The sequence below is a fragment of the Chenopodium album genome, chromosome 10 (genome assembly GCF_948465745.1).
Source record: "Chenopodium album chromosome 10, dcCheAlbu1.1, whole genome shotgun sequence".
NCBI classification, from domain to species: Eukaryota; Viridiplantae; Streptophyta; class Magnoliopsida; order Caryophyllales; family Amaranthaceae; genus Chenopodium; species Chenopodium album.
Window position 1 is genome coordinate 59,905,715 of NC_137843.1, and position 26,346 is coordinate 59,932,060.

A 26,346-nucleotide genomic window follows, 5' to 3' on the forward strand; every position below is an offset into this window, starting at 1 on the left:
AGTGTTAGAGGAAACTGAAAGATTTTATTTGATTTATAAAAATGGAAAGAAATCATTAAGGAGTACAATTACATTAAATTGGTTAAATGGTAATAATAGATTGTTATCAATGAAATAAATGTATCTAATCTGATAAAAAAAATTAAGATTTCGTAACGCAGCGAATAATGAGATCAGCAAAAGGCCAAAGTGGGCAGGCGGAATGATGTTCGTTTGGTATGTCGCCCTTCAATTCATGGGGCTTGCATGCTACAGACTACATATCATATGAATATATGATATGAGGTATGGTTGGAATTTAATTTTTTGGACTTTTATTTGTTTTATTATTTTTCCAAATTGAGTAAAATCTTAATTGATCTTTAATTCTTTATGATTTCCTATTTCATTTGTCTAATGTAATACGAGTAGAGCAGTAGATATTGGTGAAACGATATTTTCCTACCAAGTACAATTGTCTAGGAAATTCTCTATCTTTTCAGGTATTTATATTCGCTCCGTTTCTTTTGAAATACGAGTAGTTTGATTGTGTATGGTGTATATTTGGATATAATAGCATTATGTTTGCAGGGTGAAGATTCGGGCAATGTAGTGGTTTGAGTTTTCCATTGGTCAAGTCTTGCATGAGCCCAAGTTGAGAATCAAGTTGGACACGGGTGAGATGGTCAATCCCATTTGAACCAGCAAGTATCATTTCTAAGATAATAATAATAGGACTAGACATGGATCACCATGGTTAATGCCTTAGGCCAAAATTTAGTTCATGCTCAATTTTTCCAAGCCAGAACCGACCCAACTCCTTATTCAAATCGTGATAATAACGCTCAGGCTCAGCATGAACCTCCACTCTTTAGATGAAGTTATTACTACCGGTAAGGGTAAATCAAAACATATTTAAAAAGTCATATAAACGTAAAAAGTCTTCATTATGATAAAATAGGCATTAGATAAAGGAAAAAAAAAAACTAGTATTACATAAGTAGCAAATAACCATAAATAGAGCACACCTTACATAACTTAAACTGCGAGAGGTGCTACACAATTATTGAACTCAACCTCTTCAATTGGCAACCTATCCTCAGGGAAAGGGCACTCCACAACCTTCTTATCCTCCCTTAACAACCCACAAGGCCGAGGCGAAACCCGATTCACAACCCCTTCAACATTAGTACAATTCCACATCATTTCCATAGGTTTTGAGGCCAAACCAATTGTAACATTTGACATACATATCCCCTTAAAAACATCCCCCTTAATCCCTTCCATATATCCTGGCATGCTCACATTCTCTGCTACCATATCCATATAGTTAATATTCTTGATGGTCGGTAGGGCCCGCGGGTTGAAATACGGGTCAGGGTGCGCCCCATAATAACCTGTCATCCAAAAAACATATTTCATGGTTTTCATAGTCATTTTCCTTACAAATATGTCCTTGACAAAGGCTCCCCGGCCCGGGGAGCTCTTGATTCGGATCCCTGACTCGGTGTCTATGGCAGTGATGTGCTCAGCTCGTACATTGCGGATCCCACCCGACATCTCACTCCCGAGTGCAATGGTGGCACTCGTTGGAGAGATGCACGTGAGGTAGCGGATGATCACGTGTTGCGTTGGCATGTTGAACCGGTTTCCATACTCATCCCACCCACTTTTGATTGCTATGCAATCATCTCCTGAGACTATGTAGTTGTTTTCTATCCTTACATTTGAACAAGAATCTGTATAACAATACAAAGCTCATTTAGTTAAGCAACAACTTTTCCTAAGAACCTTGGGACTATTTTTTAAAAAGTACGCAAAAGTCTGTGAATGTCAACTAATTTAACTGGTTAAACTCAAGACTTGGGATCAATTTTCCGTCTACACCATCTGTCATTCATGATTCTCTTTACACCCAAAATAAAATATGCGAAATATTTACAAATTGAATAAATGGATTAGTAAATTAGAAATTACCTGGATCAATACCATCAGTGTTAGGAGAATGAGTTGGTGCAAGGATGGTCAATCCACTAATAATCACATCTCTGCAATGTTTAAAAATTAAGTATTTAATCACCTACTCATCATTATTCACTAATTATGAAATCATCCAATTTTTTGTACTTTCATTTTTATCTTTAAATTTACAAGCAAATTAAATTAGGAAAGAGTCAAGAATGTACCTGCAATAAACAGGGTGAACGTTCCAAAAGGGAGCGTTTAGCAAGGTGATATCAGAGATTTGGACTCCATTAGAGTACATGAGTTCTATCATGTGAGGCCTTGTCTCAGTTAACTTGTTGCTCCTAAATTTCGTCCACCATGCTTCACCTTGCCCGTCAATTGTTCCATTTGCGCCTGTAACCAATCATATTCTCATTTGAAATAAACTTGCTAAGGTATCACTAAGAAAACAATTATAACATAGTCAGTATTATAGCAGGGTTAAGTTGATATAATTTTGAATGCTGATTTTTTTTTCCCCCAGTTGATTAAGAAGGACAAGGTTGTATAGTTAATTTCTAAATCTCACTTATTCACTCAATGCAGACTTAATGCAACGATCAAGATGTAAAATGACTACTTAAGAAAATTTTATACTGGCAAATCATCTTTCCAATTGTTGTACTAATGATCAATTTCGAATTGTGAAACCAATTGTTATGGACTGACTTAGTATTTTCTGATTTAAAGACTAATTAAGAGATAAAAGCTTGATACTTTGATTAATAATGGCTGAAATCAGATACAAAAGGATAGATTAATAGCTTAAGGCTATCACTCTTTTGATAACTTTAGGTTATCACTCTCCTAGTAACTTGAGGTTACTACTCTCAACATTTTTCCTCATAATTCACCTGCCATCCTACTGCATATACTATCCCTATTTATACTAAGGTGAAGTGACTACTACCCTAAAAGCATTAGACTTCCCAAAATACCCTTCCTAATGTTGGTCTATTACACAAATTATGATAAGGATTAACTACTATGGTTACATAAGCAGAGAGACATAAAAATAATTTGGCAACCAATAGAAATTTCAAATGCAATAAATGAATAAAACTTATTAGGAAATTTTTAGCTGATGATACAGGGGACTTGTTAAGAAATTTCGCCTTTTGCCTTTGGATGTTGAAGAAAGATGAGAGCACGCGATGGTCCCAAAGATGAGGGTACGCGTTGTAATACTATGAGTTCAATGTTAAATTTAATCCAAGATGGTCTCACCTACGACTACTCATGCAAGTTTGTAAGAGAATATGATCAAGTTTCAAATTTAAATATGGGTTGCAAAAGTTACCTGTAATAACTACGTCAGTAAGGTTGGTTCCTGTGATAAGGGCTTGGTAACGACCAGCAGGGGCATCTCTTCCTTTACCATAAGACGGCAATGGTGGAAGTATCGGCCAGTCTTTCTCATCCTGCCATAATCAAAAGATACACCTTAATCAAAAGTATCGGCCAGTCAAGTGAATTGACAAACGATATTTTACAATGTAAAGAATACGAGGTAGTACAACATACAAGAGATAAGGGGGTAAGACAAACGAATCTTGAGACAAGTTAGTGACATGGTCCCATCCACAACCAAGCTCAGGACACTCAAGGCAATAGGCATTGAGCCATCGAGCCACGATTAGTCCAACATAGTGCATTTTCGAAAAGATAAAAAAACTTAGCAGGGTTATGCTGGGCTAAACATTACTCTTCAACTATCCAGGATGAGAGCTACAACAATTTTTTTTAAGCAAGACTTAGGTGTTCAAAGCAAGGCATTCCTAGTAAATTGTTATTAATTTCAACTTCTTTCCAAGTAATTATATAAGTGTTTTTATCATTCAGTTATTCATTGAATAAAGGATGTGTAATTATTATAAAAATATAGTACAACTTAAAGGGTAAAACAAATTTAGAGACAAAAACATAAATTATGTAGGCCCTTGGGACCAACTTACCCATGAGTCATGAGACTCATGCCCAACATGCTCATTTTTGGAGATAAATGAGCAGCAAAAGTCAGTAACAATAATGAAACCTTTCTTGATTGGAGACATGCTTCATCATAACTCTATCAACATAATCCGGATAATGATACATTGATGTTGAGCATTATTAAAAATCTCATACACGAAGTATTAAGGTACGTATATATATAAGAGGTTGGAACAATATGACAATTATCGATTGATGAATTAAATATGGTCTAGTTAGTGATTATTTTGGAACATCATAACTAAGCCTGCAAAATTTTTATCGAAAACAACAAACTTCATCGACATTGCACCGGTCTAGAACAGGAAATCAGGCAACTAGATTCATCCTTAAGCCTTGTGTTTGAAATGCTTAACGTTTTCTGTAATTTGTACCTTTTGCCCATCATCAGTATAGGAGTCATCCATACTCTGCTGATCTAAGATGCAAAACTTCCCCAACTCCCAAAGTTGTGGCATCTTTCCTTTATTTCCTGCTTGTTTTACACTTGAAGTCAAAAAGAGTGTTGTTTTCTTTCCTTTTTGTCTAGGATTCCTTGGTACCATATCCAATGTGTACCATTATCCCAACAGCTTACGATGCAAAAGTATTTTTCAATTATCTAAAAGTTTATATTATGTTTATCAACTGGATTTGATCTAGGTATAAGGTTTTAGTATGATCCTCTATAGTTCTTATTATGAGGCGCACTTTGGAGTATAGTAAAGACGCGTACATTACATTAATGTGTGTGAAAAAACATATAATATGTTGGCGTGGTGCACACTCACATGTATTAATATGTGTACAACACTACACGACTACACGTAGGCACGTATGTGTAGTCGTGGATGTAACACGAATGTCCAAATCCTCTTGGAGAAAAAAGAAAAGAAAAAGAGGCAGGGGATACCTTTCTTTCTTTACTAGAATTTGTATCCCTTTGTTAATGGAGCAAATTAAGGAAACTATTTCAATTTCTTTCACTTTTTAGGTTGATTAAGAAAGGAATTAAAGTCTTAAAGAGTAGATGCAATGGTCAATGGACCCCTTTTTTCAACAAATGAACACTCCTAAGTCCTAGTACTGTTGGGATGAGCAATTAAGCAACAGTAGAGTTTAGTATATCTAGTCTACTACTTCTACCTAAGATTTAATTTGTGGGTCAAAAGACCTCAACTAACTGCTTGAATTTACAATAACAATTATTAGGAACAAATCTTTATCACACTATTACTTAATAGCACCTTGTAGGTACATGCGGAGTCTATTACAAACCATTATTTTGCACTCCTTTCGCTCCTAAAATATTGTCTCATTTTAAATATCTCGATTAAAGAGTCAACACTTTGACCATGAGTAACAAACTTCATTTCCTATGTTCTCCCATTCCCTTCCCAAGCTTAATGTTACCACCCTCAATCAATCCATAATATGATACAAGCAGTGGCGTATTCAGAATTTTAAAAGAGGTTGTGCACAATTATATGAAAGAAAATGCTAACATCATGAGATGTGTCAATGCTAGATTATAATCACATGATTCAATTCTTTGATAGCCCTGTTTAACCCAAAAAATCCTCACAAAAATGTTCAAATGAGACAATTTTAATGGGACGAAAGAAATACCACCGTACCAATAAGCATTACTTTCCTCTTAACTTCTCTTATTTGTTTCCATTCTACTTTGTTTCTTACACTCACAAAAACTCTATCAGCCCCTTGCCCTTATGTGGGGCACTAATAAATGATGGTAACGAGAATGAATTGAAACAAAAATGAACGCAATAACGCATATAATTTGACACATAGATAGTGATCATCATAAACAGCTAAAAAGGAAAAAAGAGAAAGAAACCTGAGAAGCAAGAAGAACAGCATCTTTGTGAAGGTAAAGAGTAAAATGGCTAATAAGAGAGAAACTGCCAGTTAACCATCTTCCAGGTGGGATGATCAACTGGGCTCCACCATCAGGGGCAAATTTGGAAAGATGATTAATTGCTGATTTAAATGATTTGGTATTAAGAGTTTTTCCATCTCCTTTGGCACCAAATTCAGTTATAAATGCACTGTGTTTTCTGCAGTTTACTGCTCTGTATGATATTGTTGGATGTCTTTTTACCAATTTGCCCTCACTTCCTCTTATTGCGATCATCAAAACCACCCAAATTGCTACATTGTATAGCAACCCTGCTTTCACCTGTTTTTTTCCAAAAAATAAAAATAAAAATTAGATTGTAATTTTATTTTATTTTTTGAAAAATAAAATAAATAAGAGAGTAAGGAAACTTACAAGAGGGTATTTGGGTGACATGATTTTGATGTCACTGATTAAAAATTTCAGCTTTATTTAAAAACAACAAAAACAAAAAAAAAAGTAATTGGATTGTGGTGATTTTTTGTTTGGTTTGGAATGAAGTCGAGTAGAATGAAGAGAGAAAGATGAAGAGAAGGGTGAATTTATGGAGTAATTTTAGATAGAGGCAGTGGAGGGCCCAAGTGATTAAAGTCTAGAAGCAGGTGTATACTGTTTTTGATGGATTGGGAACGAATGTGGTACCAATTAATTTTCAAAATTATTCAAAAATATTGCTCCTTTTATATCAACGAAGATTTTAAAAAATTAAAAGTTTGGAAAAAAAAAATGAGGAGAGATGTGATACGGAGTAATAAATTGTCAAATCAAAAGGATCGTTTGGAAAAAAAATTACTATGTATAAAATAATGAGAAATATAAAATTAACAATGTCATATACTAGTATATCATTACATACATCATTATACCTAATATTATAGTTGATGGTGTAAAATACACATGTTGTAGATTTGTGACAATTTTTGCATCAAATCTATAACAATATCATATTCTCATTAGGCCATTCAAAACTAAAGGCTTATATTATGATTTATTGAAAATAACTGAACTGACCTGAATTGATTGGGGCTGAACTGAATAGAGCTAAAATGAATTGTTTATGAGAGAATGAATTAGGAACTGAACTGAACTGATTAGATCGAGGTGAACTGAAATTAAGCTGAACTGAACAAGCCTTAAGTGACAACTATATTTGGAATCAAGACTAGCGAAATATATTACTACAAGTAATATATAAGGGATAAGAAAGACCAACTAATCGTTTTTGGGAGGTTATGCGACTAATCTTCCAGCGGTTATAATTTCAAAACTGTCTTGACAGTTAGATGACTTAGGAAAGAGGGTATGAAAGTTGAACCCCTCACCCCAAGATCAAGCTATAATCACTATTCTACCATTGCATCTTTCAAGTATTATCTACCATCATGAATTTCGATTGAAAACACAAACAATTGTAATTTCATTTGACTTCAAATTTTGGCAGAGTTGGTCTATTGTGCAAGACTTCAAGCCAAGCTCCACAAAATAAAAAACCACGTAGTTTGTTAAGTACTGTGTGTGAGAAATGAAAAGTATATTTAGCCCAAATAAAATTTATAATAATATGGGCCGCATATTTATAGTTCGGATCGCAGTCCAAAATCAGAGTATAGGCCCACTTCAGCTTCCCGTTTTCAAATTGTATGGTCCATCTCCACTTCTCCAGCATTCTTCAACTCATAAAGAATCCATAAATTTGAAGTGAAGTGAATCCATCATTCTATTCACTCATAAATCATGATAGTCATAAGTCATAACTGCATAATTTTGTACTCCGTAAATTTGAATGATATATACTTCCGTTGTTTCTTTGTAATTGCAACACTTCTTTTCACGCTTGTCGATGTATGATTTCAATCGTTAGTATCTTTAATTACCAATGTGTAAAAATTATTAACATTTGATATTAAAATAGTGTAAATCGAGACGAATCTAATAAAATACTACACAATTATATTTTTGCATAGTTATAAATCATCAAATCTACTTAAAATGGAACACATACATAGTGTAAAAGTCCAACTATTAAAAAAAAAAAAAAAAAACGGAAGAAGTATTAAGATATCATCTCAAACCACGTTTTTATATATATAATGAGTTTGTAGAAAATTTTGTATCATGAAATCAATGTTAATGGTCTACTAGTAATGTTTGTCCACCCCTTAAGACCTATTCTCTTTAGCTTAATTTCAGTTCAGCTCAGTTCAATTCAATTCAATTTCTAAATTCTTTCTCTCATAAATAATTCACTTTAGTTCTAATCACTTAAGCTCAGTTTAGTAAATCAAAACATGCTCTTATTTTATTTGTGTTACAAACAAGAAAAAAAAATCCATTTTGTGATTAAATCACAAATCCCCATGTAAAAGCACTCCGGAGTACCATATAAATTCCTATTATGACGAAAAAACATTAATTTCATAAGATGGCCTAATACTAACATACCTTTGTGTCACGAAAATAATTCCGTAGTTTTCATTAGAGTGTAGAGTAGAGTATTTATACAAGTAATTAGGGCACATGAAATAGGCCCGTTAGCTATATGATATGTACACTAAATATAGGCCCTAACACCCCCCCCCCTCAAGTTGGAGCATGCAAGTCACAAATGCCCAACTTGCCAAGTAAATACATGAATTGACTTTTACTCAAAGTCTTGGTAAATAAATCTGCCAATTGATCTGTTGTCTTCACATAAGATGGACTAATGATACCATCCTGAATCGCATCACGAAGATAATAACAATCCACCTCAATGTGCTTTGTACGCTCATGGAAAACCGGATTCTTCGCAATATACAAAGCAGATTGATTATCACAAAACAAACTCATAGCACGAGGATGCGAAACACCCAAACTCAGAAGAAGAGCCTTCAACCATTTCAACTCATCAGTAGTTTTAGACATTGAGCGGAATTCGGCCTCTGAAGAAGATTTGGCCACAGTGTCCTGTTTCTTAGTCTTCCAGGATACGGGAGAAGCACCAAGAAATACCAACCAGCCAGTGATGGAACGACGCGACAAGGGACAACCCGCCCAATCTGAATCGCACCAACCTGTAATATGTAAATCACAATCGGAACTCAAAAGAATTCCCTGACCCGGACATCCCTTCAAGTACCGGACTGTACGAAGAGCCGCTTCCCAATGGTCCTGTCGCGGTTGTTACATAAATTGAGATAAAATATGCACTGCGTATGCCAAATCCGGTCTAGTAAAAGACAAATAAATCAGACGACCCACAAGTCGCCGATACTGCTCTGGATCAGAAAGCAAACAGGACTCAGATTTTGTAACACCCCCAAATCTCCCTCTACGTAAATACTATATTTATACGTATACAAATACCGTAGAGATAGACTTGGGCGTACTACCGCCACGTGAAAACGTAAGGCTTAATTAATTACTCAAATTGCAGCGGAAAAATAACTAACTTTTATTAATAATAGGAATAACCATAATAACTGTTTCAAAGTAAACTAATAAAAACTTGTCCATATATAAATAAAATTAATTCCTAACTATGTGATCCCAATCCCGACTCTAGTATGCGCACGAACAACTTCACACCTGAAATCAAGACTGCTTACCAAAATGGTAAACAGGACGAACCAAAACAAAAGGAAAACAGATTAGCAAAAATGCTAAGTACGAATAAGTGCAAGGCATGTAAATACATTTATTAGACAAACATGCTTTCGAAATAACCTTTTAAATTTAAACCTGTCACAAGTCAGTTTCCAAAATTAAACTTTTCAAAAATAATTAAACCTTCCATGGGTAGTAATATTCATCAATAAAAGCTTTCCAAACCAATAGATTTCCAATTTATAAACTTCTCAGTTTTTTTCTGATATATTTCTAAACCAATTTTCCTCACCTAAGTGTGCACACCCCCCAAGCAAGTTATACTATACTCGAGGAAAGACCAGATCATACAAAGCTCATGGTCTTACTTAACCAGTCCCGGGTAGAGGGACAATTAAAATACCAAATACTCAGGCCCATAATGAGCTGCAAATTAATTGAATCAAGTAATTTATAAATCAACAACTTTTATTAAATCGATCAACACTTTTAAAGGTTAAACCGTTAAACCATAAAATTTTATATTTCAACTTATTATGAAAATCGTTAACTTAAAAATTCATACGTTTATTCAAACAATCATTCAAACAATCATTTACCCAAAACACGCATTGTATCAAGAACCTAGCCACCTATACGTACCTTGATCACGAGAATAATTAAGGTACGATCACTAAACTTGACCACGATCGAGGGACTCCTCCTACACAATTAAAATAACCTTAATTAATATAAGGTTAACAAAACTAACACAAAACTATGAATAATACTCTATTTGTGCATAAACTACCGAAATATTAACTTTATCAAATTGAAAAATAGCTTATGTTATTACTAAGAATAATAACATTAGTATGGAAGTGTAACGTTGGTATCATTAGTATCTTAAATTAATAATATTGAAAATAATGATAATACTCATGATGATGATGGTGTAAGGGAGTAAAGAGTCATCATTATAGTACTAGAATTCTTGCTGCAAAAAAAAAAAAAAAAAGAAGGCGAAAGAAAGAAAATGCTAAGTCCACCTTCTAGCAAAGCAAGTCACGGCAGCAGGATGGTTTAGAGGCAACAAAAGGTGGCGGAAAAAGGTAATGTTTGGTCGGCAAAAATGGTGGTGCGGTTGTAGTGTTTAATTGAGCAAACAAGAAAGGGATAGAGAAGGGCTTGAAATTGAGAGTAGAGTAAAGAATTTTCTGATTTTTGGTGTGAGGACTTGTGAAGGGTTGAGGGTCTATTTATAGTGTTTAAGGGGTAGTAAGATAGAGTTAAAGGAGGGTTGAGATTAACATGGGAACATGATAAATGTAAGTTTGTTAAATGAATATGAGTGAAATTTAGTCTAGGTTAATTTATGTGGAAAAGAAACTAATGAAAGATATTAGAGAAAAAAATAAGATAAGTGTTAAATGTTTAGGGAAATAAGGAAGTAAGAAGATTAGGAGATTTTATCATATAAAGTTAGTTGAAGATAATACTACCTTCAATTCTCACGGCCAAATCCTTTTTTCTTTTCTTTTTTTTTTTTTTTTAATAAAATCGAAAATCATAATAATATAATTAAATAAATATTTTAGATAATATCAAAATTAGTTAATACTTAATGTACATTAGATATTTCTCTTGAAATAGTTAGTATAAAATATGGACCGACCTTTAAAAGATAATTAAACCTATATTATTAATTTATAAATCCGAAAATAATTAGTTATTTAAATGATTAAATACTTATATTTGGCGCCAAAATTTAAAACTCATTTTGGCTCCAAGTTAAATACATTAGGAACTTTCCAAAATATTTTCTAAAATTCGGGGTATTACAGATTTCGCCAGAGTATGATTTTGCGCAATAGGAGTACCTGCCGGACGAGCACCTAGCAAACCAGACTCTACAATAATGTCAAGTGTATATTTCCGTTGACATAAAAATATGCCTTTCGGACTACGAGCAACCTCAACACCAAGAAAATACTTCAAAACACCCAAATCTTTCATATGAAAACAGTCACTCAAGTATGACTTGAATGTCGAAATCGCAGAAGAATCATTACCAGAAATTATCAAATCATCAACATAGACCAGAACACTAAGTTGAATAGACCCAGATTGCAGAGTAAAAAGAGAATAGTCAGAGTACGATTGCACAAATTCGTACCTTTTCATAGAGGCGGCCAATTTAGAGTACCAACAACGAGGTGCTTGTCGAAGACCATACAACGATTTCAGAAGACGACACACCAAACCAGATTGAGAACCATAAAACCCAGGGGGAAGCTTCATATACACTTCCTCATCAAGATCACCATGAAGAAATGCATTGTGGACATCCATCTGATGCAATTCCCAATTCTTTGCAGCAGCGACAGCAAGAAAAGCCCGAACAGTGACCATTTTAGCCACAGGAGCAAAAGTCTCGTTGTAATCAATACCCTCAACCTGATGATTACCAAAGATAACAAGACGAGCCTTCAATCTCTCGAGTGTGCCGTCAGAATTAAGTTTGACCTTGTAAACCCATCTGCACCCAAGAGATTTCTTGCCCGGAGGTAAGTTTTCCATTACCCGTGTTCCATTGTTTTCCAATGCATCAATTTCTTTTTGCATTGCCTCTTTCCACCCCTCATCTTGCATTTCCTCCTTGAAATTACGAGGCTTAACCATCGTGTCAATAGCTGCAATAAATACACGGTGTCGCACAGAAAATTTATCACAATTCACAAAATGTGCTAAAGGATAGGGAGTACCTGAGGAGCATGGAGTAGACGATGAACACTGAGAGATAGATGGACTAGGAAGAGATATAGTGTGAGCAACATAATCACGATGCCACCCCGGTGCTTGCCTTGAACGTTGACTACGGTCCAACACAAGAGAAGAAGAAGAATCCGTGGTAGGCGGAGCAGCCACCTCATGACTGTCCGAATCAGTAGCAGAGGCAGTAGACGCCCCATCAGAGCTGGTGGTGGCAGTGTCCTTGGCAGAGGACAGCACTGGAGAACTGTGGGCAGGAGAAGCCATGGTCTGGCCGTGGTTGGGACTAGTAGGAGTGTCGTGCAAAATGGCCTCTTCTCCAACCTCCAAAACATACTCCAAGTCATCCAAGAAATCACTATCAACCCCAACAACCTCGGGTGACCCCCCCTCAACACCCAAACCCGATTCCACATGATCAGAAGTAAACGGAAACTCGTTCTCATGAAATTTCACATCACGAGATACAAAAATGTCACTAGTGTCTAAGTCATAGCATTTCCAACCTTTCTTCCCATGAGGGTATCCAACAAATACACATTTTCGACTTCGCGGGGCAAATTTGTCACCCTTTGCCCTTTGATTGTGAGCAAAACATAAACACCCAAAGACACGCAACTCATCAAAGATTGGTGGTTTAGCAAAGAGTATTTCATATGGAGTCTTATTGGCTAACAAAGAGGAAGGAGTACGATTAATGAGATACACTGCCCCAAGGACACACTCACCCCAAAAAGAAATCGGCAAATTGCCTTGAAACATCAAAGCACGACTCACATTCAATATATGCTGGTGTTTACGCTCTACCCTACCATTTTGCTGAGGGGTACCGACACAAGAGGTTTGAAAGAGAATACCATTTTCATCAAAATAAGGAAGCATGGGTTTGAATTCAGTTCCATTATCACTCCGCACACATTTAACAATGACATCAAATTGACATTTAACCATAGCAAAGAAAGAGCAAAAAGAAGAATAAACTTCAGTTTTGTCATTTAATAAGTAAACCCAAACACCACGGGAAAAATCATCAACAATCGTCAAAAAATAATGAGCACTACAAGAAGAAGCCGTGTTATACGGTCCCCACAAATCACAATGTATCATTTCAAGAATACGACTAGCACGACTATCACTATCAGGAAAACTGTCTCGGGTTTGTTTAGCTAGAGGACAAATTTCACAAGCTTTATGTAAACACTTAGTACCAGTACTACCTCGAATAGCAGGAAGCAATTTGACAATTTTCTCTGAAGGATGCCCCAAACGACGATGCCACAACTCAAATGTAGAAATCTCCGGACCCGTAAGAGCACATACTTTTGGGATACGCCGGAAATAATATAGTCCATCTATCCGTTCACCACCTCCAATTAAGCTCCCCGAGGATTGATCCTGTATAGCACAAAGAGAATTAGTGAATCGGACAAAGCAATTAGAATCATCAATCAATTTAGACACCGAAATTAAATTGCAATTCAATTGTGGAACAAATAGAACATGTTCAAGAGTAATGCCATCCGCCAAGACAACACGACCCTCCTTAGTAGCCATGGCCTTAGCACCATCGGGAAGACCAACAGGACAAGGGATAATAGAATGATCATCTTGTAAAAAACTATCATTGCCGGTAACATGGTGGGATGCACCGGTGTCAATAATCCATGAGAAAGATAGAGAATCACTAGTCATAGAATCCATAGGAGAATCAAATACACCCAAAATAGAAGAGGCTGTAGTAGTAGTAGTACTAGGAAGCCGAGGAAGGGCAGCAACACTATAGGTAGCATCGGCCGCGGGGTGGGGTCGCGGGATATCCCCGCGGCCTGGCAGAAGCGGCGAGGAAGAGGCAGCAGCCGCGGGACAGGGTCGCAGGTTGTCCCCGCGGCCTAGCAGACCTTGCGTCGCCAAATTAGAGGGGGGGCGGATTAACGGCAGATGGCAGAGCATTAGCATAGGTAGAAGCGGCTACTGAGCAGCCGTGGTGGCCGAATTTGGCCAGCCACCAGTCAGGGAGGCCATGAACAAGGAAGCAACTATCGTAATCATGACCCGATCGATTACAATGGGTACAATATAAGTGCGATTTGCGTCGGTGCGTAGATAGAAATTTATCAGTGGATTCAGAATTAGAAGAAGACATCAAGGTATTGACAATCACCATTAGTGAACAACAAGAAGAAGTAGAGTAGTAGTATGAGGAGAAGAAGAAGAAGCGCAAAAATCGAAGGAAGTTTTGAACGGCAACTGAAGCAGTAAACAAGTATAATTGGGGAAAAACCAAAAATCGATTTAGAGCAGCAAGAATATTTGTAGAAATTGGTTGATTAAAAAAAAAATTCAGAAATTTGATTGTAGAGATTATGATAGAAATTAATTTAGGGATTAGAATGAACTTGGCTCCGATACCATGTCACGAAAATAATTCCGTAGTTTTCATTAGAGTGTAGAGTAGAGTATTTATACAAGTAATTAGGGCACATGAAATAGGCCCGTTATCTATATGATATGTACACTAAATATAGGCCCTAACACTTTGTAGTATGAGATTTGGATGCAAGTCATGCAACCAATACTCACTCACCATGAATGCAATCATAATATGTCACTTGTTAATGATGAAAAAATTAAATACTCGAATGTATGAATTTTAGACCTATAGTTATGAATTTGGATTGCTTTGTACTTTGTATTATATTGACGTCCAAGATCTAGGAAAGTATTAATTAAGAAAACTAAAAATATGAATTATCCCACATCATTGGATATTCGTAGAGCTAGGGTTATAAAGATATCCTACACCAAAAATAAGTAGGGTGTCGGATCTAAACTAGAAAGAGTAAACCGAAGGATATCCCGAAAAATGATGAAAATGGATCTGCATGAAACTATTTTAGCTGTCAATATGTGATATATGATATACAGAGTAAATTGATACTTCGTATATAGTGGCAATTATATTGTTGTGAACATTTAGCTTGCGTAGGACTGTTGACAAAATGCGTAGAGCCACAATTTTTCACATGCAAACCTTACGACATGCACATTTAGGCACAATCCTACACAAAATTTTGAGGGTAAGTGATGTCTATTTCCACAATTGAATCATTATCCATATGATGATATAAGAAGACATGAAGTCCATGCTATACTTTGCTCATTATATGGATTGGTCCACACCAAGGCAATCTAAAAGGATACTATGGTAGGGGTACAAAGGAGCATTATTAAATTTTACCAATTCGAATGTAAGCAAAGAGTATATCTTATACGGAGTACGTAACTATGTACTGTACGTCTGTACATAAAATGAATCGTGCAACCAATTGACTATTAGTGCATCAGTGAGTGGGACTGCGCTTGGTAGGGAAGATCATGTGTTCGATCCCTCGGAACAATAATTATTGAGAGAGGCGTGAGCGGATTAGTCCAAAGGGTGAACCGGTAAAACAACCTCCCAAAAAAAAAAAAAAAAAATAAATAAATAATAATAATAATAATAATAATAATAAATAAATAAATAAATAAATCATACATACACTTGAGGTGGCTACTCTTATTTTATTAGACTACTTCTACTTGTATGTTTTTGTAAGCTAGGACTTAGGAGTGAAACGTACTCATTATTTTTATTGTTTTTATTAGCGTAAAACACTGTAGTCATATGTATGTTGATTTATGTAAAAAGATATTGATAATATTAATTATTTTTAAATAATTAATATAATTTTTTACTTGCTAGTTCTAGGTACTATCTAATAATTATTCAGAAAACTTATTTATACTCCGGTATTTATTGTTTCCTTGCTAATTCGTACCAATTTGTTTGATATGTTTTGTAGATGACCAACACAATCAAAGTGTAAGTGGAAATAGGGTTAAAGATGAGCTATACTTATTTCAATACTATGTATTTGGTATTTCAAATTGGAAATTCCTAATTATTTGAATATTAAGGGAAATCTAAAATGAAATACACAAGATTAGGTATGACATTTGAAGATATAGCATCGTTATCAAGGACATTGACACAAGCCTTTAATAATGGAACTACATACATACAAATTTGTTATCGTTGCCCCAAATTTTTTTCACCAACAAAATATACACTTTAATTCTCAATTAAAGTTAAATAGTAGTGTTGACATTTGACAATTTTGACATAATTATAGTAGGTCGAAATTCCGAAAGAATTAGGTAATGTTTCTTGCAAAATCAATTCATCCCTTTGTCACCCCAAATCTTGATTTTATTCTAATTGCTAGTAGCCAATAGCTATTTGTAACCTTATACTCCCTCCGTGTTTTGATAAGTGTTACACTTACCAAATTCGGTCGTGTTTTAATATGTGTTACACTTCCTTTTTTGGCTTTTTTTGGCAAAAAACTACATTAAAATATTACTCTGATAGTTTTTCTCCTCTCATGGTCCCCTCCCAAACCCAATACTACTTTTTTTTTAATTATATATTTCCTCTCACATTCATTATTTTTCAATAAGCTATTAACCCCACTATTTTTCTTTTACAATTTTTAATACTTCACTTACCCCACTCACCTCTTATTTTATTTAAGTCAATTAATTTGCCTAAACCTATGTGTCGGTCAAATTTTAAAAAACACGAAAAGGAGTATATATATTAAAATAAAACTTTTGCCATGGAAACTTGCACATCAAACTCCTGTGTGCAACTTTGGGGAACATCCAATTAGGTTAAAAAAAAACCTATTAATTAATTAAAATGATTATTATTATGTTGATCCTTAATTCCTTATAGGTGGTTCAATGTATTGGCCTCTTATTTGCCCATTAATCACCATCATACCCAATATTTTATTTACCTTTGCTTATTGTCTCATATCAAATACTTAAAACTTAATGATACATTAAACATCAAAATAAGATAATTTGACAAAATTTTATTTAGTTCAGTTCAGTTTTTAATTTCATTCTCTCATAAACAATTTATTTCAGCTATGTTCAATTCAGTTCAATTCAATAGACTAGAACAGACCCTTAATAATAATTCTTTCTTACTATTTATTACAAAATACAGAGTACTCGTAAAATATAAATATGGTCAAAGTTTAATCAAATCGAGTGTATTAGATTAGAATTTCATGTGAGCACAAGCAAATAAAATGGTGGGGGTGGCCGAGTGGGCCAATGGGTAGTGAAAATGGGATAGGCATTACTTTAGTGTAGTGTAGAATGGACACGTGGAGGTGTAGGGGTCGTAGAAACCGTTTTATACAAACAACGCGTATAGGACTATATAGAGAGTGGTGGAGGTGGAAAAGAATTTGAGGGTGCATGTTATTATTGGTGGAGGTCCTAACATCGAATCCTTGTAACCAAAAAATATGAACTGAATTTACTGGTCTCACCTTCCACTCAAATTTGACTCAACCTGTCGGTCAACCTAATTGGTCAAATATATCCTACTCTGCGACAAATATTACAATTATCCTATAATATCTATCACTCTCAACTATAATAACATCCCATAATTGCCCAACGTGGCAGTTTCATCTTCTCTTTCGTTTCCTTATACTCAAACCAAAATTTTTTGGTTGGTGTAAAGAGCGTCTAGAAGACGATGTTTGATTTCAGTATCAGGTATCATTCTATTTAACCTAACTAAAATAATCGATCATCAAGTGTTGCATTATCGATCAATCAATCATCAATATTCAATCTTATATACTAAAAAACACACCAGCAATGACACGTGTCATCTCCTGCTGTGTCTTTAATTATTATTATTATTTTTTTATATAAAAAAATCTATTAATTAAGAAAGCAAGTCAATTTCAAAAATAATACTCCGTATTATTTATGTTCCATATTAATGTAGTATATTTAAAGTAAAAAGATTTCACAAATAATTTTTCTAAAACAGAAAATTGGACAACATAAACCAAAAATTATATTATTAAAAATATTTTGTGATCTGTTTTACAACAAAAAAAAAATATTGCTGGATTTTTTTGCCTACTTTTATTTTTAATTGTGTATTAGAAGGTACAATTAAATTTAACGTATCACATATTTTTATTATTCCTCGACTAATTTATAATTATAATATTTATCTATTAATTATCTATAACGATCATCGTGCATGGCATGGGATCTAACCTAGTATTCTACTAAATAACACGGGTAAGTGTTCTACATTGAGAATATAAGAAAAAGTTAAACACTTTTAAAGCTAAAGAGCTACTCCTTCTATTGTCAAATGATTTTAGGATGGAACATCCTTTGAATTTGTGAAGTGAACTCTCTTTCTCTTAATATAAATATCTTTTTAACGAAATATTTAACATTGTGCTAAATCATAACATAAGATATACTGCACAAGCATGCATCTACATTTATGTACACCCAAATATAAATATAAATATATATAGTTTTATATAAATTGATCTATGAATTATTATTAACTTTTCTTTCTTTCCTTGTAATGTCGACTTTTATAATTTTTTTCATTTATCGATTCACACAACTTGTAAAATTGATCACCGATTTCTCAAATATATTGAAGTACATTTGAATTTGTTTTGTTTCAATGAATTTTTTTGTTTTTGGTTTTTTATTTTAAAAAAAAAAAAATAGAATAAAGCCTTTATAACTTAATACTTTGTAAATCATTTTCCTTATATTAATGCAGATGATGGGTTTAAAAGCTAAGCCACATTTTGATATTTAAGGGTGAAACAAAAGACGGGCCAAGAAATTGCCAACACCCACAAAAAACACAACGTTTTTCCAGCAAAAAGTGTACCGTCTTTAAGTGTGTGATTCGTTTGTTGTCCATTTGTGTTACTACACAATGCTATAATGTGCCAACTTGTGGTCAGCCCTTTGTTTTCTCTCGCCCAACTCCTATTTTGCCATAAATTTTCCTTTCCCTATGTAAGAGGTTTGTAGTTTGTTTGTTGTTTCAAGAGTTTAAGTGTCAACTTGCATAAATAGAGCATCAACTAGTGTTAAAGGTTTTGTTTAATTAGCTTGTGGCTTGTACACATTTGATCTACATTTGATTTCGTTTCATTTTATTAATATTCCTTAAAGAGTTAGGGATAATCTAGTATAATGAAGTGGTAATTTCTGAAATTAGGTTTGTCTTATACAAGCACTAAAATTGAAGGAGTTTTAACTTTTAAGAATGCATTCAAATGTATGTTCATGCTAATAACATTCAGTTACGTTTATGTTATATTTCTTCGTTAATTTGAAAATTTCATATATTTTAGGTATTTGGTGTAATTTAGAATATTGTGCACTCAACTGCCTCAACCAAATACTTTCTCTGTGTTTTATTTGATGCATCGAAATTTAAATTTAGATGCATCACTTTCTCTTTATGTTAATAGATTCTCTCTATTCACTACAATATCATGAACCCTCTTCATTTTTTCTCTCTTTTGCTCTCTACTTCAAAAATTGTCTAAAAGTCCGCAATTATATAACTAATATAAATGATGCACTAATGCATCTTAATTACAAACGGAGGATGTAGGCAAAGAAAATAATTGTGGTAGTATCACATTTCTCATATGATTATATTGGCATATGTCTTCATTGTACTAACTATGATTGTGATATCAATCATATATTTTGGTTAAATTGTGACCATTTATTTACTATCATTATAGTACTATATAAAATTGTCTTGTTGTCTTTTTTTTTTTTTTTTTTTTTTTTTAGGGTGTTTAACCCGATTCATCTTTTAGGCTAATTCGGATTTGAGATTTAATTTTGGGTGGTTAGATTCCAATTTCCTCTCAATTATTATTGCGGGGATCTAACACACAATTCTCTCTATCAAGTGCAGCCCCAATCAATCACCACTACATCAACAACCAATTGGTTTTTATCGTCGTGTAACCATTGGACCGAATCATTAAAGATGTTGTTCATTTTAATTTTACCGATATTTTTCTTTATAAAATATATTATTCAAAAATTGGTTCATTGGGGAGAAGAAATGTGAATAGCATAACCTAAAGATTATACAAATGACCAACACAAGCTAAATTCGAGTAAACTAAACTAAACCAATTGAAGCTAAATTGAATCGATTGAAACTAAACTGAACCGAACAAATTTGACTCAGGGCGTGTTCGGCAAAATATAGCTGTGAAGGTAGCTGTTAGCTGTGAAGGTAACTGTAAATTGTGTAGGTAGCTTTTAGCTGTAAACAAGTTGTAGCTGTGAATATAGATAATTTAGGTATGAGTGTTCGGTAAAGTAGCAGTCGACTAGCTGTTACATATAAAAATCAATAATTTATATTTAAAACTATATATTAAATTTTCAAAAGCTAATATTTCTAACTTTTCATAAAAGCTACCTCCACCACTAAAAGTTACCCAAATCACTACTTTGCCAAACACTCACATTTTTTGTTAAGTGGTGGTTTGACCAAGTCAAACCACTAAAAGCTACCCAAACGCTAGCGCCGAACACGCCCTCATACTAACAGTAAAATTTCCACGGAGTAACCAAAGTAAAAAATAAAAAATTAAAAAAAAGTAATTCGATTGTAAACCGTTATGAAATGGAGGGTAGAGAAGGGCGGTGAAGATGACAAGTACGTGACTATAAAAAGACTGTATTCTACAAAACCCCGAGTTTATAAATTTACACCAATATGTAATTTCTAAAAACCAACCTTAAAACATGTGGTCTTCATGCACTTAACATTTTCTCACTTTCTCTCTCCTCTCCTCTCCTTTCTCCATTTAATTACACCATTCATTCTTCTCCCACTTCCTCTCTCTCACTTTCTCCAATTCTCTCGAACTTTACCACTTTTCGGCCCACTTTCAATGGCCATTGGGCTCTCCACCGTCGGGAGTTCCCAGACCCTTCCTCCTCTTTACGGGCCTGGGCCTGGGCCTGGGCCTAAGCCCACTCCCTTCCTCGCCCCAATCTCCTTCTTCTACCGTCCGCCTTACCGGAGATTCCCGGTTTACCGGTCAAATAGGAGAGAGAAAAGCCTCACTATTTGCTTCGTTCTTGAGGAACAGCGTGGATTGAGGGGTTTCGAAACGGAGAGTACCAGTACAAGCGGTAATGATGATGAAGTTGTTATTGTTACACGGGTGAGTACCGAGAATGATGACAGTCAAATCTTAGCCGCACGATTATCGGAGAAATTAGCTAGGAAGAAATCTGAGCGGTTCACTTATTTGATTGCTGCTGTTATGTCTAGCTTGGGTATTACTTCTATGGCTGTCATGGCTGTTTATTACCGCTTTTACTGGCAAATGGAGGTACAATTTTATACCCCTCCTAATTTTAATTTTACTACTTTTAGCGTCTTATATGTAGCCCTTGACTCGGCTCGGTTTGGTTCCAGTCGAGTTATTTTTTGAGCGAATAATGCTGGAATTTCGTTGGAATTTGTTTTGATTTATCTTTTTAAATTAGGGAGGAGAAGTGCCAGTTACAGAGATGCTGGGTACGTTTGCACTCTCAGTTGGCGCTGCTGTAAGTTTTTTCCATTACTATACTATAATTACGACACAATTACTCATATTTAAATCAATTATTAAAACAGTTATTAAAAAATTAATTATTGGTGGAAATGTTTGTTTAATACGGACTAATCAACTTGTAGTATTAAAACTCTTCATTTCCCACCGGCCTAGCATATTACTACGTATAAAGTTTTGTAAAAAGAATAATTGTTTATTTTTGACAAATTAGGGAGAAGAGAGAATAGAATGGCTCGATTATTATTCATCAATAGGTAGAGTATTTATAAAACCTAAGAACATAAGATAGGAATTCCTAAAAGATATACTTAAATAATATCTTAACATATAATAAACCTAAATATATTATTCCTAATAATAAGATCAATACGGAAAATATATCACACATATATTTTTCGATATTATCTCTAACACCCTCCCGCAATCGTAACGGCAGTAACACGAACGTTGCGATTGGAAATTCGTCAAATTGTTGAAGTCGAAATGCACACTCTTGTGATGTCGCCTTCATTTTTTTTTTCTTTTCTTCAATGATGAGAACGTTCATCTTTTTGAACTCATCTGTCATCAATCAAACAGGAACGTCATTCTTTTCGAACCTACAAATATAACAATTTTTGGTTTTTCCATAGCAAAACCGAGCTCCAATCAAATATTGGTTTTTCAGAGTAAACCACACTCAAATTTCTTATTGGTCTTTCAGAGTAAACCACACTCAAATCTCTTATTGGTTTTTCTGAGTAAAACCAAACTCATATCCAAAGGAGCAAAATCATGCTCGAATAAACTCACAAAAAAGAAAAAAAATTGCACAGCGGAATTTTTGGGTAAAATTTATGAATCCCGCCGGTAAGTTTAATTTTCTAACCCACCGGCGGGGGGGAATTTTTGTGAAGTATCCCAAGATCTAACCTGCTCTTGATACCATGACAAATTAATAGAGAAGAGTGAATAGAATGACTTGTTTATTATTCATCAATAGGTAGAGTATTTATACAAAACCTAAGAACATAAGATAGGAAACAATCTTCCTAAAAGATATACTTAAATAATATCTTAACATATAATAAACCTAAATATATTATTCTCCTAATAAGATCAATACGGAAAATATATCACACATATATTTTCCGATATTATCTCTAACAATTTTCGACTAGGAAAGGAGAATACATGACAAAATCACACGTCATTTGATGTTATCGGATTATTCCTAATGTACCTTAATAGTGTTTCTTAAGGGTGATTACTTTGACCAGCACTTGTGTCCATGATCTAATTTACGCTCTTCATCCCTCTAAACAAATCTCCTGAGAGGATTTATGATTTACGTCGAAAAACAATTAAAGTGATAAATTGAATAATTGCTAATGTACTTAATGATGAGTGGTGTTAATTTAATTTTGCTAAATGCTGATTTCTGTGGAGTTGATTTTAGTTTTTTTTTATTTGCCCTCATTTCAGGTGGGAATGGAGTTCTGGGCAAGATGGGCGCATAGAGCTCTATGGCATGCTTCTTTGTGGCACATGCACGAGGTTGATCTCATATTCTCATTCTATGTTTAACAATTATTGATTTTATTTTTGAAGTTCTAAATTATCTTTAAACTTTATTATGTTGAAATGTGAATTTTTTTTGGGTTAAATTTGATTAACTTTACCAAGCTTAGTTTACTTTGTTGAGAACTTAGGGCGTGTTTTATTTACTTGATTTTCCATGAAATTTTTCATGAAATTTTTCATCAGAACTTTTTTTAACTTTATGAAAACTTATTTTAGTTGTAAGTTGAACTTTGTTAGCCCTTATTAACCATTATTAGAACTTAACCTTTGTTTTTTTAGAACTTAAGGGCCATAGTCAACGAAATCTTCTTGGAGTTTCAAGCTTTGTTTCTTAGGTATGTTTTTGGTACTTTTGTAGGTGTTATAGCCATGTGTTGTATGATGCTATGGCTTCATTTGAGTCCTAAGCTCTTTTATTTATTTTTAAAAATTGGACTCTAATTCTGTATAAGAAGCATCTAGGAAAGTAGTAAGTTAAGTTATTTTGGGGCTGGATTAATTAACTTTTGTTTCATATTGTAATTTGTTTTCCTTCGAGAATTGGAATTGAGGTTAATATAGAAATATTATGAATTTTCAAACATATTTTGATTTTTAGGCCTCTTGTCATATTTGTAGAAACGTGAATTTTATGTTTCTAAAGATGCTCTATTATTTCACTGACCATGGGGCATACTCCATGTGTGCTATGTCCATCTTTCTTATTACGTGGTTGCAGTTACATTTGCCATTCAAATGACCGTATGTGTTGTACTATGAATTGTGTGATTTGGGGTTGCAGTCACATCTGCCATACAAATTGACCGTATGTGTTGTGTTTTGTGGTTGCAGTCGCATCATAAGCCGAGAGAAGGACCTTTTGAGCTAAATGATGTGTTTGCCATTATTAATGCAGTCCCAGCTATTGGCCTTCTTTCTTATGGTTTCTTCCACAAAGGCCTTGTACCTGGTCTCTGTTTTGGAGCGGTAAGTTTCCTTAATTGCCCTGCTAGATTGTAGTGCATGATGAAATAAATTATATGATGTTATGACTATCAGTAACCTAATTTGGAGATTACTGGCATAATAATGATCCAATATATTTATGAGTAACTCTTAATGCATCGATATTTTATGTATCGGAAAAGAACTGTTCCCAAATTGGATTTGTGACTGTTGTACATTGGTTATCTAGTGGACAAGACTGGTGGAATTCTACTTTTCTTATCAAATGATTCACAAAGTAGATCATTTTAGTCACTCGTGATGATTTATTAATTTTCATATTATTTGTTAGGGTACGATAATAATATCATATGCAGAATGATAATAGCCATATAATACTTTACAGGGACTTGGAATTACAGTTTTTGGGATAGCCTACATGTTTGTGCATGATGGCCTTGTTCACAAGCGATTCCCAGTTGGTCCTATTGCCGATGTTCCTTATTTCAGAAGGGTAGCCTCTGCCCATAAGGTTAGCTCAGCTTGGACTTCACCTTTTCTTTCAGATAAGGATAAAGGATATAAAGGACCTTGTTATTTCAACTTTAGTAGACTTTAGTTTGACAGGATTATTGGAACTCTGCTTTAAAACACACTTTTTGCTAATTGCGTATCAACTAACAACAAATTAAGGTTAAATTATATGCAGTACTACTAATACATTTCAGTGTATGATTGTTCTAAATAGTCTCAATTTTGTTTCACTATACACATTTTTATATACTTTATCCAAAATATAGTTGTTTTAGTAATTTCAACACACTATACCAAGACAGTTAATTTACTTAGAATGTGTTATGTTGGATCTAAGAAGACCTTTACAGTGAAAAAAAAAATGCTAGTTTTACTTTTATATATTACTTAACTAAAGAAACAATTAAGTACTCTCAATTTGAGTAGATAGTCATTAACTCATTGCAAGGAACGGATTTATAGTTGATTTCTTTATTTAAAAAGGAAAAGAAACCCACCTTCCTTATCATGAACGTATGGGGGACAAGATTGGTGGTGTGATCCTCATGTTATTTCATATTTTATCTTTAAGGATTCAAACATTCAATGCATCTCAAAAAGTCCTTACTATGTTTATACAGCTTATGCCATTACTTGCTAATTATAGAACGATTAACATGTGTAAGCTGTAGTATGAAATTTTTTTATAAGAAAAACTGTACTATAGCTACATTATTATGATTTTTATTTTGTAACTGAATCTAACGGTCGGTATCTTTTTTGATTTTGATGTCTGGTATGTCAGCTACACCACTCAGATAAATTCAATGGAGTTCCATATGGGCTGTTCTTGGGACCTAAGGTAGGACCTATTGTTTCCAAACTTGTTTTGTTTTATGTTGAAATATTTTTGTTAAAAAAATAAAATACTTTGTATATCCTTTTTTAATATACATCTATGTCTGTACCCCCTCTGTTTTGGTGTAATTGACTAATGGCAAATTGAAAATATACTACTCTGTATCCTTTTTTTTATAACAATGAAGAGTTTTATGGTTATATGGTGCAATTTCTTACCTTTCGTGTTATGTGGTGTAGGAGCTTGAGGAGGTGGGAGGTCTCGAGGAGTTGGAGAAAGAAATAAATCGTAGGATCAAGTCATCCAAGGACTCGTGATTGATCAATATGATACTAGATCGAGCCTGTTTTGTTATCATTAGAAATTTAGATGGAATCTAAAAAAAAAAAAAAGAGATTTCCTTGTGAGCGAGGAAGTAAATGTTAATCTAGGATGGCTGCATTCTGTGTATAGATGTAGATTTTTTCGCTGTGTATCATGCTGTGTCCTGCCAAATGGGAGACGAAATTTGGACATGAAGCAGTGCTGATTGAATGTAAAATTAATCCTGCAATGGAAGATAAAATGTCGATTCTAGTGGTAGTAAATATTTGTTCATTATATTTGAATAAACATGGTGCTTAAGAAGCTTTTTTTGTGAAGTTGTGATCAAATTTCATTGTGAACATACGCCATGCTTAATGACTTAGGGTCTGTTCTCATTGACTGAACTGAGGTGAACTGAACTGAAATTAACTTATTAGAGCTGAACTGAACTGAACTGAAATTAA

The 26,346-nt window shown here is 34.1% G+C and overlaps 2 protein-coding genes across 2 annotated transcripts; one reads left to right on the plus strand and one right to left on the minus strand.

Annotated features, from left to right (window-relative positions):
• Positions 1 to 893: 893 nt before the first annotated feature.
• Positions 894 to 6,457, minus strand: LOC145564402 (putative polygalacturonase). Its single transcript, XM_081624710.1, has 6 exons — positions 6,251 to 6,457; positions 5,816 to 6,157; positions 3,287 to 3,407; positions 2,166 to 2,340; positions 1,957 to 2,027; positions 894 to 1,718 (listed from the first exon to the last, which is right to left on the minus strand). Exons 1-6 carry the CDS (start codon positions 6,269 to 6,271, stop codon positions 1,018 to 1,020), a joined length of 1,431 nt encoding a protein of 476 aa, XP_081480836.1. The 5' UTR covers positions 6,272 to 6,457; the 3' UTR covers positions 894 to 1,017.
• Positions 6,458 to 20,947: 14,490 nt separating this feature from the next.
• LOC145562756 (beta-carotene hydroxylase 2, chloroplastic-like) lies at positions 20,948 to 26,217 on the plus strand. Its single transcript, XM_081623127.1, has 7 exons — positions 20,948 to 21,492; positions 21,650 to 21,709; positions 23,182 to 23,253; positions 24,112 to 24,246; positions 24,611 to 24,736; positions 25,523 to 25,579; positions 25,816 to 26,217. Exons 1-7 carry the CDS (start codon positions 21,046 to 21,048, stop codon positions 25,891 to 25,893), a joined length of 975 nt encoding a protein of 324 aa, XP_081479253.1. The 5' UTR covers positions 20,948 to 21,045; the 3' UTR covers positions 25,894 to 26,217.
• Positions 26,218 to 26,346: the final 129 nt, after the last annotated feature.

What these genes read in the sequence shown, in the direction of transcription:
- LOC145562756 (XM_081623127.1), top strand. Translation starts at nt 21,046, where the DNA reads ATGGCCATTGGGCTCTCCACCGTCGGGAGTTCCCAGACCCTTCCTCCT. An exon ending in GGGTAGCCTCTGCCCATAAG is followed by an intron (nt 24,737 to 25,522) that starts GTTAGCTCAGCT and finishes CTGGTATGTCAG; the next exon opens with CTACACCACTCAGATAAATT. An exon ending in GGCTGTTCTTGGGACCTAAG is followed by an intron (nt 25,580 to 25,815) that starts GTAGGACCTATT and finishes TATGTGGTGTAG; the next exon opens with GAGCTTGAGGAGGTGGGAGG.
- LOC145564402 (XM_081624710.1), bottom strand. Translation starts at nt 6,271, where the DNA reads ATGTCACCCAAATACCCTCTT. An exon ending in CTGTTCTTCTTGCTTCTCAG is followed by an intron (nt 3,408 to 5,815) that starts GTTTCTTTCTCT and finishes TGATTATGGCAG; the next exon opens with GATGAGAAAGACTGGCCGAT. An exon ending in CACTGATGGTATTGATCCAG is followed by an intron (nt 1,719 to 1,956) that starts GTAATTTCTAAT and finishes ATTGTTATACAG; the next exon opens with ATTCTTGTTCAAATGTAAGG.